This window comes from Mastomys coucha, unplaced genomic scaffold, assembly GCF_008632895.1.
Source record: "Mastomys coucha isolate ucsf_1 unplaced genomic scaffold, UCSF_Mcou_1 pScaffold13, whole genome shotgun sequence".
Lineage (NCBI taxonomy): Eukaryota > Metazoa > Chordata > Mammalia > Rodentia > Muridae > Mastomys > Mastomys coucha.
Window position 1 is genome coordinate 147,140 of NW_022196895.1, and position 12,933 is coordinate 160,072.

The 12,933-nt window shown below is 40.6% G+C and overlaps 1 protein-coding gene across 1 annotated transcript in view; it reads right to left on the reverse strand.

Annotated features, from left to right (window-relative positions):
- The window catches only part of LOC116087778 (cAMP-responsive element modulator-like), a 73,652-nt gene that overhangs the window by 55,142 nt on the left and 5,577 nt on the right, over positions 1-12,933 (reverse strand). The window contains exons 2-3 of the mRNA XM_031366352.1: positions 5,367-5,467; positions 3,149-3,266 (exon numbers count right to left, since the gene is read on the reverse strand). Coding sequence (XP_031222212.1) covers positions 3,149-3,266; positions 5,367-5,410 — 162 coding nt within the window. The 5' untranslated portion in view covers positions 5,411-5,467. The remainder of the gene's footprint in view (positions 1-3,148; positions 3,267-5,366; positions 5,468-12,933) is intronic.

Here is a 12,933-nt window from a genome sequence, read left to right on the forward strand (position 1 = left end):
AAGACAGGGTTTCTCTGTGTGGCCCTGGCTGTCCTGGAACTCACTCTGTAGACCAGGCTGGCCTTGAATCCAATAATCCGCCTGCCTCTGCCTCCCAAGTGCTGGGATTAAAGGCGCGCGCCACCACCGCCCGGCCTACAATCATTTTTTTTAAGAATGTTACACAACTCTATGGATTTTCAAATTTCATTTGCAAATTATTGTGGAAGTATAGGAAATCATTATCCAGCTGGCAAACCCTGGATTTTCTCATACAAGTTGAATTTGTAATCACAAAACTTGTCCAACCTTCTCCCATTCCACAAGCAGATACTAATTTTAACAGATGGCTCATCTACTGGTCTAAGAGGTATTCATGGCCCAGATAGTCATTAATCTATTAATACTTCCTTTTCCTCAGTCCAACAGGTGGAACTGGCTGTTTCAACTCATTTTTTACGATTAGTTAAACATTATTTCAGACTCTGTTTATTATTGTAGAATTATTTCTAGCAATAGACTCATACCCTCACATACCCTATCCCCTCTGGTTTTACTGCAGAAGGAAATAAGCAAGCTGATGCATTAGTTTGCAGCAATTTTCTCCAAAAGAAAACTGGGAAGGGGTGGGTATACATCTGTCATTGGGGATGGACCCACTGAAACACTATGGATTCCTCTTCCCATCCACCAGCCCCAGGCCATCACAGAAAACAGCAGAGGGCAAGGAAACGGCAGCAGCAATCACCATAGAGACAGCAAACCTACAGCTGAAGGGCAAAAGAAGGATATCAACCACATTCAAAAGTCACGCCTGCCCACCGAGGGCCAAATTAAGGCCCCATGCACCCAAAGGAGACGTTGCTTTGCTAATGACTCTGGGACCTTGGGGCCAAAATAGACTCACTGAGGAGCCTACTGAGTCTATGAGAGGGGGCTATGTTTAATTTTTCCTTGAGATTTAAATCACTTCTTAATTGCACAGGATAGCTTAACATTTGTATCCCTATTAGAAGTTATATACCAGCTTACGTTTTACCAGACACCAGAACTACTACACATGTGGGTCTCTTTTCAAGCTTTCTCTAGATTTTTCTGATCAATATAATAATGTAACTAATAGTTTTGGACATAGTTTGGGTCTCAGTTTTTGGTGACACAGTATTATACACAATGTTTTCACTGTTCTAATATTATAGAGTATTTGCTTATAGGATACTCATGCATCAAATGGCAATTAGATTTATCTTACATCTCAAATCAAAACCATTCTGTGTCTCCTGATATTAAAAAAATTAAAAAGGGGGAGATGTCAGAACACAGTCCATGAAATGAAGCTGTGTGAGATTTCTAGACCTTGTGAGAAAACTCCAGGTAAATAAGACAAGATTCCTGTAACGTCTATTCCTCCAGAGCATGGGCTGTTCTCGGAATGTGCTTCCCGCCCAGGTAGAGCAGACAAGAGTGAGTTCACTTCAGATTACTCATTATAGCCGCTATTATTTGTTTCTATACCTCTTTGAAAAAAACATGGTTTTGCCACATGAAGATTAAACTTGTTATGCTTTACTCAGGTAACTCTTCCTGACCCTCAGAGTATAAATTATCTGATGCTCTGAATAAAGCTGGCTATTGTAGGGGAGTTCAGTAAGCTGTTAGGCCCTGCCCATGACTGTGCCCAGTTTCATGCTGCAAACTAGGGCAGTAACAGGTAGGATTAGGAGGTGTGTCACTGGTGGTGAACTTTGAGGTTTCAAAAGCCTACACTGGCTAGTCTCATTTTCTGTCTTATACAAAGCACTCAGCTACAGCTTCAGCGAATGCCTGCCAGCCTGCCCCATGCTTGCTGCGGTGATGGGCATGGCCTAACAACCCTCTACAACTGTAAGCAAACTCCCAATTAAATACTTTCTAAGTTTCCTTAGTCAGGGTGTCTCTTCACAGCAAAAGAACAGTAACTAAGATAACCCCAGTACTAGGAATGGATTAGCTCTCTTGGAGTTGTTGACAAGTGAGACCCGATAGAACCTACAGATAACTGTTGCCAATGTTCACAAGACAGAAGACTCTATTGCTAAAAATGTCACATAGTGGCACACAGAACATGGAGATACCAATCTAGAAGTGACCTGAAAGCCTTATCCCTACTGACTAGCCTCCTTACGCTACAAAGTGCGACTCGTGCTACTAGAGGAGAAAAATTACCATCACTCTTACCCAGCTGTGAACCGTGCAGGTTACAGTAGTGACTGACCTGGCAAGACATGGTCACTGGTACAACAGTGGCATGAAGATCATGGTAGCAAACAACCACTTTCTGGTTAAATTTAAGGTCTGCTGTATAAGATGAAGCCATACCTAGCACCTTTGTCATGCCAAAAGCTTGTGGCTAGACAAGTCCCAGAACTTAGGAAAGAACCTACTACCACTCTGCTCTTAAATGGACATAGTATTAAACTGTCTCCTAATGACTTACCATTATACACATAAATTAATGCAGCTCTCGACCCTGATCAGAGGTGGACAATGACAGATAACCAGACGGGCTGAGATACAGAGGCTAAGAGACTGTAGGAATGGCTGGGTGTGGTGATGTTCACTTTTAATCTTAGCACTCAGGAGGCAGAGGCAAGTGGATCTCTGTGGATTCAAGACCAGGCTGGTCCATATGGTAGGCTCCAGGCCAGCCAGGACTACACAGTGAGGTCCAGTTTCAAAAAAGAAAAAAAAAAAATTATAAAAAAAAGGCACAACAATGAAAAGATAAGGAAAAGGGGATTAGAACTGGAAGGGTTGGAAGAAGGGTAAATATAATCAAAATATAGTGTACAAAATTCTCAAAAAACTAATAAAAATTTCAAAACCTAACTGATAGGGAAGTAAAGATCAAGATAAATATATAATGGGCAAACAGAAAATTTCCACTACCTTTAATAACTATGATATTAGAACTGTATATATTTGGAATTAGCAAACCAGTCAAGTAATAACTTGGGAGTTTACATGCTACAAAGGAGTTTGTGTCAGGAGTCAAGTATATGTTACAATGCAAAAGTGTCTTCTCTCAAAGTAAAATCAATAAATACAGCTATATTTAAGATAACTAAAAAAAACACTTCACACACTTCTCATTTCCATTTTAACTTTCATTGTACTGCCTATGGCCTACCTGAGCTAGAGTAGGAACAGAAATTTGGCCAGTCTGCATATGAGCAGAGCTGTGCTCTGCCACTGAATGTGTTACACTTCCATCCTGCTGGGATTCAACTGTTTCCATGGTCATCTGCCTAAAAGACAAAAGAAAAGCCCATTAACACAGTAACTGAAGGATCTAGAAACACTGACTACTGCGTCTACCTACCTTTCTGATACTCACTTCTAGCAGCCACCTGTACTACTTTGTGTATGTGTAAGAAATAGGCTTTATAGTAGAGCCTTAATACTCTGACATTAATTCTCTACTCAATAAACTCAAAGGATGCTAAGGAAGTACTATAATGTATTTTATGGGAATTAGCTATTTAGTGCCTGCTGCCAAGCCTCATGACTTGAGTTCAATTCCCAACAGAATCAAGTGGTCTTCTTACCTACACACACACACACACACACACACACACACCACACCACACCACACCACACCACAGTCATATATTATCTCTTTTCTTATCACCTTCCATCACAGTATCTGATGTATGTGTGGATGGGGGTGAAGTGGAAGGTGCTTTTTGTGAGATGGGATCTCGCTGTGTAGGCCAGGCTGGCTTTGAACTTGTGAGTCCTGGCTTCCCAAGTGCTGAGATCACAGTCCTACCACAAAGCCAAGGACAAGTAACTTGTTAAACATGTGGAGCATGCTACACATGAAATGCTTTGAGAACACAGGCAGAAATGATGATGGCTGCTAAGGATAGAGCTACACAAGCAGCATATTGAAGACTATGTAGGCAAAATAAAAAAAGGAAAAACATTTTTAAAAAAGCTATCAGGTGCACCCAGGGAACAATTTTTAAAAGTTAGGACCAAAGAAGAGAAAAGGAAGCACAGTTCACAAATATTAGCTAAAAAAAGAAAAAAAAAAAAGAGAAAGCTTTAAAACTATAATTAAAGTGTCCAATTAACTAGTAAACTTGTAGTTTGAGGTCTTTCCAACTTATAAAATCAAATTAGGCTGGTAAATGAGTAAATTACCCTTGAAGAAGAAAAAACAACTCAGTAATGCCCCCCTCCCATTTACTATTAGGTGTGAGGTAGCCCAGTCTGGTCTCAAACTTGGTATGTAGCCTAAGATGACCTTGAACTCGTCATTCTCCTGCCTACACATCTGAAGGCCTACACCATCGTGCCCAGTTTATGTGCTGCTAAAGCTGGGACTTGGGGTTTCACGCATGCTAGGCAAGCACTCTTATCAACTGAGCTACATTTAGCCTGGGCCAAAATGTGTTATTTTCAAGGAGCTTTACCAAAAAGGCATAGATAATTTATGTTCTCTTTAGAGACAAATCCGACTGATGACAAACAGTATTTTCTGAGGGTAACCAAAAGAAAACTTGAAGATTTCTGATTTGTAAAACACTGGGGATTTTCTTCTCCTTTTCAAAGTATAATAGCAAGGGAGATACCTCAGACACTGTAGTGGCTATTCCTAGTTGTCAACTTGACTATATCTGGAATGAACTACCGTCCAGAATTAGAAGGCTCACCTGTGATCCTGAGCTTGAGGCTGGGAGATACAAGTTTCTGACCTGGATCTTGGCATGGAGATCTTGAAGCATAGTGGCTGTGAATTCCAGACTAAGGCAAGGAGATCTCTGAGTTCAAGGTCATCTGGGACAAAAGTCCCAGATCCAGGTGTGGTAGTACACACCTTTAATCTGGGCCATACCTTCTGATGGAGACCTACATAAGGACATTGGAAGAAGGAAGATTCTTCTTCGTCTGTGTGCCTTGTGGAACTGAGCAACTGCTAGGTCCTTGGACTTCCAGCTGGTGCTGACCATTGTTGGGGAGTTGGAGTACAGACATCAATAAGTTTCCTTACTATATAGACTACCCATAAGTTCTGTGACTCTAGAGGACCCTGCGGATTCCTCTAACTCTGTAATTCCTGTGAGCCATCTACATACAGATAGGCTGAGGATGCCACCACACTCAGCAGAGCCAACGTGAACTCCCATTTCAGCTTCATCCCCTACTCTACTATACAGAGCACACAGTAGATCCTGAAGGCCTTGGCTAGATGGCTAAGTGATGTGATATATGTTATCACAACATATATACATTCACCCATGCAGACCTGTGTGCCTACAGGTACCACCAATCTGCTTATCACTGGAATTTTCAGCTCTAGGCAAGACCTTCCAAAGAATAGGAAAACATTATCCACCTACCTTACATTTGTCCTCATATACTTTTTCCTGCCACATTTGCTCATTATTATTACATGTATAATCAATGCTTTGTTCCTTCCCTGTTTTCTTCTTTATTTATCCTGCAGTAAAATCACAATTTTGAATTAGGAGGTAATAACATTTTATTCTTTAAAAAAAATTAAATTTCTGAGAGCTAAGCCAGGAAAATGATTCACACTTTCTTTCTTGCTCGCTATTTTTTTTTTTTTTTTTTTGAGGCAGGGTCTTCCTATACAGCTGTGGCTGGCCTAGAACTTTCTATGTAGCCCTGGCTGGCTTCAATCAAACTCACAGAGATCCACATGCTTCTGCCTCCCACTGATAAATGATCTAGCTTCTTTAGAACTAAAAACCAGAATTAAAGGCTGAAAGGATTCTGTATTATTCTTCAAACATCAATTTATGCCAGATATGGTGGTATTGCGGCATTTTCTCTGTCCAATCATATTAGGGCAGGAACAGGCCTGTGATTGGTCAGGAATAGAGAGGTGGAGCTAGAGTTGGAGGAGGAGAAAGGTCAGAGAGCAGGAGGAGAAGGAGCGTCATCATAGAGTCAGATGTCATCATAGAGTCAGACGAGGAGGACGAGTCAGACAGACTCTGCATGGTTAGAACCAGGCTAAGGTTTTTACAATGTTAAATTGATTGGGTCAAAATATTGTCTTTATTATTTGGTTCTGAAATTATTGTATTGGCATCTTGTAAATTGTGATCTTATTATTATATAAACCTGATTAGATATTAAAGCCTTAAGAGTCACGCATTACCTACCAGGCACTAGGTGCTAGCTAGATGAATGATTGTGGGGGTGTATAAGGCGTTGCATGTGAGTGAGATATTGCAAATAGCTGGGAGAAAATAACAAGAGCCCGCTGGAACATGTGATGCCAGACGGTACCAGCTCAAGAACGTGGCACGGCAGCAAAGGGAGTTTGTGGAGTGGATTCATTTTTTTTTAATAGTTCCTGCAACATAGTGGTATATACCTTTAACCTTAACACTTGAGAAGCAGAAGTGAGCAGAACTCTGAGTTCCAGGCCACCCTGGTCTATATATTTCAGATCACCAAGGGTTACACAATGAGACCATATACGAAAACGTGGGTAGGTGGGTGTGGGTATACATACATATATGGAGCTGAAGAAATGGCACAATGTTTAAGAGCTCTTGTGCTTTTCCAAAGACCTAAGTTTGGTCCCTGCTCATTGAGTGGCTCACAACTGCCTGCTACTCCAGCTCCAGGGGCTCTAATGCTCTCCCTGGTCTCCACCATCCACTGCACACATATGTTGTTGTACTCACAGAGACACAAATAAAACAAATTTCTGGGGTTTTTTTTTTTGTTTTTTGTTTTTTTGAGACAGGGTTTCTCTGTGTAGCCCTGTCTGTTCTAGAACTCATTCTGTAGATCAGGCTGGGCTCCAACTCAGAAATCCGCCCTCCTCTGCCTCCCAAGTACTGGGATTAAAGGCGTGCGCCACCACCGCCTGGCGATAAATCTTTTTTTTAAAGTTTTTAACCATTTTGTTTCTAGACATTTAACAATGTGAAATGAGGTTAAACTAGTAAAGAAAAAAAACAAAATGTTGAAAGTTATATCTCAGAGCTGGAAAGAAGGGTTGGAATTCAGGGACTAGTCATGGAAACACTGCTCTCAGAACTCCCCTCAGAACTGGGCCTCCCTTTAAAACAAGCTTAGCACACATTGGCATACCTGTAATCCCTGAACTCATGATGTTGACTGAGTGGAATCAGGTCACCCCTGGCTACCCACGGAGTTCAAGGCCAGCTTGAGCTATAAGATGCCTTCCATTAAAAGAAGGGAAGGAGGCAGGTGCCTTTAATTCCAGTGCTCGGAAGGCAGAGGCAGGCAGATCTGGCACTGGAGGCCTGTCTGGACTACGAAGTAAGTTCCAAGACAGCCAGGGCTACACAGAGAATCCCTATCTCAAAAAAAGAAAAAAAAGAAGAGAAAAAGAAAGCAAGAAGAGAAGAGAAAAGAAAAGAAAAGAAAAGGAAAACAAAAACAAAAAAAAAGAGGGCTGGTGAGATGACTCAGTGGTTAAGAGCACTGACTGCTCTTCCAGAGGACCTGAGTTCAAATCCCAGCAACCACATGGTGGCTCACAACCATCTGATGCCTTCTTCTGGAGTGTCTGAACACAGCTACAGTGTACTTACATATAATAAATAAACAAAGTTTTAAAAAAAGGGGGGGGAGAGAGAAGGGAGATGGCTCACCAGTTAAGCTTTCCTAAAGGACCCAAGTTTGGTTCCCAGCACCTACACAGTGACTAACAACTCTAATTTCAGTTCCAGAGAAGCCAAGGTCCTCTTCTGGACTTTCCCGGGTACTGCATGCATATGGTACACAGACAGACATGCAGACACTGTGAAATGAGGTAAAAACTGGTGAAGAAAAAAAAAGATCAAAATGCACAAAATTTCATCTCAAAGCTCGAAAGAAGACCAGGATTTTGGGATATATGCCAGGAATGTAGGCAAAACAACTATATACATAAAATAAAAATAAATAAATCTTGGGGGAAAAAAGTGAAGAACTGACAAGACAGCTGAACTGATAATGTATTGGCTATATAAAAGCCTGGTGGTCTGATTTCAACCCCCAGAACCCATGTAAGGAAAGAGAGACAACCAACTTTATAAAGTTGCCCTCTGATCAATAAACACATCTTTCAACCCCCACAACATATGCATGCACACTAATGTTGATGATGATAACTTTAAAAGATACACATGCACACTAATGATGATGATGATGATAACTTTAAAAGATATGGTGCCATTCCTTGAGATTAACCCCAGTACATGATGCTAGTAGCATTTCATGAGGAAATATCTTATCCTCTTTAAAAGTCCTATACCCAAGAGAAAGGGTAGGGACCATCAGTTCATTAAATACTAATTAGAATCCGCTATATGTCATGCTATTATGCAAAGTCCTGGAGACATCTACAGTATAGACACTCTCCTCTCCAAGAGCCTGCAGTCTAAGGAGTGCACAGATATGTAAACAAAGAATAATGATCATATCTGAGCAATAACAATCACAGGATGATAAAATGAAAAACTGATAATTTCTATATTTCACTATAAAATATTTTAATTCACTGAATAATAGTTCTTAAATTTCATCTTTTTATTATTTTGTGTTTATGCATGAGAAGGTGAACCAGTAGATGTCAAAGTACAACTTTGTGGACTCAACTTCTCCTTTTACTGTGAGACTTAGGAATTAATCTCAGATCATCAGCAGGCCTGCAGATCAAGCACTCTTACCCACTGCACCATCTGGCCTGTCCTGATTAATACATTCTGTTGCTGTTTGTTGTTGAAACAGTCTCACTGTAGAGACACTGCTGGCCTAGGGTTTGCTATATAGACCACCTGGACTTGAATTTACCGAGATCCCCGGCCTCCAATATGCTGAGATTAAAGATATGTACCACCATCTTATATATTCTCAAGAATTGATGTTTTTAAAGTAAAGGAGAAAAAGTAAATAAAAACCTCAGCACTTGTGAGGTAGAGGCTGACAGATCTCTGTGAGTACAAGGCTACTCCGGTCTAACTGTAAGTTCCAGGCCAGCCAAGACTACACTGTGAGACTGTGTCTCAAAACAACAACAAAGAAATCATGACAAAGTAAAAGAAAAAAACTGATGAAAAGGTAGTCAGTGAAGTTCAGGAACAGCTACCAACTTCTTCCTCCTAGTGGCAGCCATGGCTGAAGGTACCCATGTCCTGGCATCACAAGTATGTCAAAAGAGTAGCCTCCATAACAAACTACACGAGATTTGGCCTGGAATAGTCAGAGAACTGTCTCATTCCTCTCAGGTCTCTGCCTCTCAATGTGCGTGTGTGCGTGTGCGTGTATCTGTCTGTCTGTCCCTCTCTCTCCCTGATGCTATCCCTGGTTGAATGCCAACTTGCCAAGTCTATAGGATGCTTTTTAGGCTCCATTTTCCGGAATGTGTCCTCAGCATTTCCTACTTGAAATTCCAACCTCTTGAAGTTTTTTTAACACTACCTACCTTCTTCTTCCAAATTAATCAGCCCTTTGTTCTCTCTTGATTTTTGTTTTTGAAACAGGATTTTGGGGCTGGACAGGTGTCTAAGAGCACTGGCTGCTCTTCCAGGACTTCATTTCCAATACCCATATGGTGATTCACAATCATCCATAACTCCAGTCCCAGAGAATCTGATGCCCTCAGTAGCCTCTGAAGGTGCCAGGCATCCATATAATATGCAAACACACACAAAATACAAACACTTGAAACAGGATCTCACTCTGTAGCCCCCAGCGTACTTTCAAACTCACAGCAATCCTCCTGCCTCAGCCTTCTAATTGCTGCTGGGATTACAAGAATGAGCCTATTTAAACCACATCTTCTGATCTACTCACATAAAGTTGGCATTCTAGCTGGGTGTGCTGGTATATGCCATCAATTCTAGCACTGAAAAGACAGAGGCAGGCTATGAGTTCAATGCTAGCCTGGTCTAAATTGCAAGTTTTAGGCAAGCCTGGGCTACATAGTGAGATTCTGTCTCAAACAAAACAAAAAAGGTTAGTATTCCCCAGGCCTCCAGGAACATCAATGTTTCCCTAGGCCAATACTTTCCCTAGGCCATTTCATCTTTAGTGATGACTCCCAATTTTCACTTCAGGCTGTACTTCTCCTGAACACTAACCTCCCAAGAATCTGCCAGATGTGTCTTAGTAGTTGGCTCACAGATCTTAAACAAAAATGCTCAAAGCTACACCAAACCTGCTGAGTACAGCAATGGTCCCTTGCTGTACTCAGCCACCATAGAAGTCCTCTCCATACCTAATACCTTAGTCCCCAACTCCTGAGGTAGAAATGTGGCTGACTAGTACAATATAGTGACAGAGTTGAGTAAAGAGCATTGTCAATTGATGGGGTAGCAACTAAAGTCCCACACTCTCAAGCTGTGTGATCTGAACCACTTATCTATTATCTCTCTGCAGCCACATCACTGAATCTAAACTGCTTCTCTATTATCTCTCTGCAGTCACATCACTGAATCTAAAATGCCCAGCTCTTCTTGGGATTAGAATCACTATTCAGTCCCAATAATTCTATCTCCTAGTCTTCATTCCCTTCCAATTTGTACACCTGACAGTGCTTTTAGTTACCACCCTAACCACTTCCTGGCAAGAGAAAGTAAGTCTTTTCCTACCTCACTTCACTGAAACCTCTCAACTTATAATCTGCCTCACCTGGTCACAGCACTACTTGGAATGCTATTTCCTTACTTGAAATCATCCATAGTTCCCCTCACCTTAAGGATGAATATCCAAAGCCCTAAGCATAGTGATTGCAGGAATCTGTGTGGAGGCTTAAAGCTTGCTACAAAGAGCACTGAGACATTAAAGAATGCCATTCCATCATTTCCAGTCTCCAAGTTTGGGAGAACTTTGTGAGAATCTGTTAAACCAGAGCTCTCAGTTTATTACACAATGAGCTATATATACTTTGAGTTTTAATTTTTTTGTTTGTTTGTTTGTTTTTGTTTTTTTTTTTTTTGACACAGGGTTTCTCTGTATAGCCTGGGTATCCTGGAACTCATTCTGTAGACCAGGCTGGCCTTGAACTCAGAAATCCGCCTGCCTCTGCTTCCCAAGTGCTGGGATTAAAAGCATGCGCCACCACTGTTTTTAGTTTTTTATGTATGATTGTGCAGTACTAGTGAGTCATGCATTTTAAGCAAGCACTTTACCACTAAACTACATCTGTTTGGGAGGGGCAGCTATTTTGGTTTTTAGTATCCCAAGCAGATTCTCTGTAGCTCAGACTGGCCTCAAGCTGGCGGTAAGACTCCTGAATGTAAGCATTAGGAGAAAAAAGGCAAATTGCAGCTTACATTAAGTACAAAAAGTTAGTTCAAAAATTCCTTTTCCTAGATATGGATTTCTGAATGCATTTGGTTGGGAAATTGTATACAATATCCTGAAAACGTTATGGCTTGATTATACAAACAGCGTCTGGCATTTATCTCACCTATCACCAATATGTTGTTTTGTTTATACCTCCTGACATAAATGCTCCAGTTAATTACAATGTTTTATCAGTACCCATTAACATCAATGCAGATCACAGAAAATATTATATTAAATTTATATTTGGAATATTAGGGACATGTATTATGCTTTGGTTAACTGAATTTATATTACAATATAATTTTCTAGAAAAAAATATATAAAGAAACTTCTAACAAAGCTGTCAAAAGGCTGAGGCAGGAAATCTGTGAGTTTAAGGCTAGCCTAGAGCTACATTCTACCTCCAGAGAGGCCCTTGGCCCTGTGAAGGTTCTCTGTCCCAGTGTAGGGGAATGCCAGGGCCAGTAAGCAAGAGAGGGTAGGGTGGTGAGGAGGGGGAGGGGGGAGAGAACAGGGGTTTGTTTTTGGTTTTGTTATTTTATTTTATTTTATTTTGGAGGGGAACCTGGGAAAGGAGATATTGTATGTCATGTAAATAAAGAAAACATCTAATAAAAAAGATTCTACATCCAAAAAAAATTTATATATACACACACACACACACACACAAACTAACTAGTCAGTTTTCATCATCAAAATATCAATGCCGACGTCCTCTAGCCAGCCAAGGGCTTGGCAGCAGTGTTTGATTAACTGGAGAGCTGTGTTTATCATCAGGCTTCAGTACACTAGACACATTTGTTGCAGTTTAGAACTGTGTTAAACAGTACATTAGATAGTCAAATCATTAAAAAAGAAAGCAATACCTCTGAAAACTAAGCTAAGTATTTTGAAAATAGTTTTCCCTCTAGAAACTATACTTTTGGGGGCCAGAGAGATAGCTCTACAGTTAAGAGTACTTCCTGGTTTTCCAGAGGACCCATGCTCAAAATCCAGCAGCCATCTGTATCTCCAGCTACAGTAGATCTGATGGCACTGGCATTCTCTGCCACCTGCATTCACAAGCATAAACCCACATGAAGGTACACATACACACACATAACTTTTTAAATTCTACTTTAGAATTGTATACTATAGGTAAAGCTAAATATAAAATACTGGAAAGAGCATTATAAAAATCAAGAGTACTATATAAAACCCATATAAAACAGTCAAAGTTTTAGGTTTTTATTCCCTTTAAATACCAAAAATAGAATCTTTAAGTCATACACTGCTAAGATTATGTTTTGCAAAAAAGTACTGAAAGCAAAAAGAATTAAAAACTACAATTAGTGGCGCACGCCTTTAATCCCAGCACTTGGGAGGCAGAAGCAGGCGGATTTCTGAGTTCGAGGCCAGCCTGGTCTACAGAGTGAGTTCCAGGAAAGCCAGGGCTACACAGAGAAACCCTGTCTTGAAAAAACCAAAAAAAACAAAAACAAAAACCTACAATTAGCATAATGAATAAACTGTGGATATGAGACAGTGCAAAGTGGTAAGAACACCTGGCATCTGCTATCACTCTTTACCGTGTACACACACACACACACATACACACACACACACACACACACACACATACAC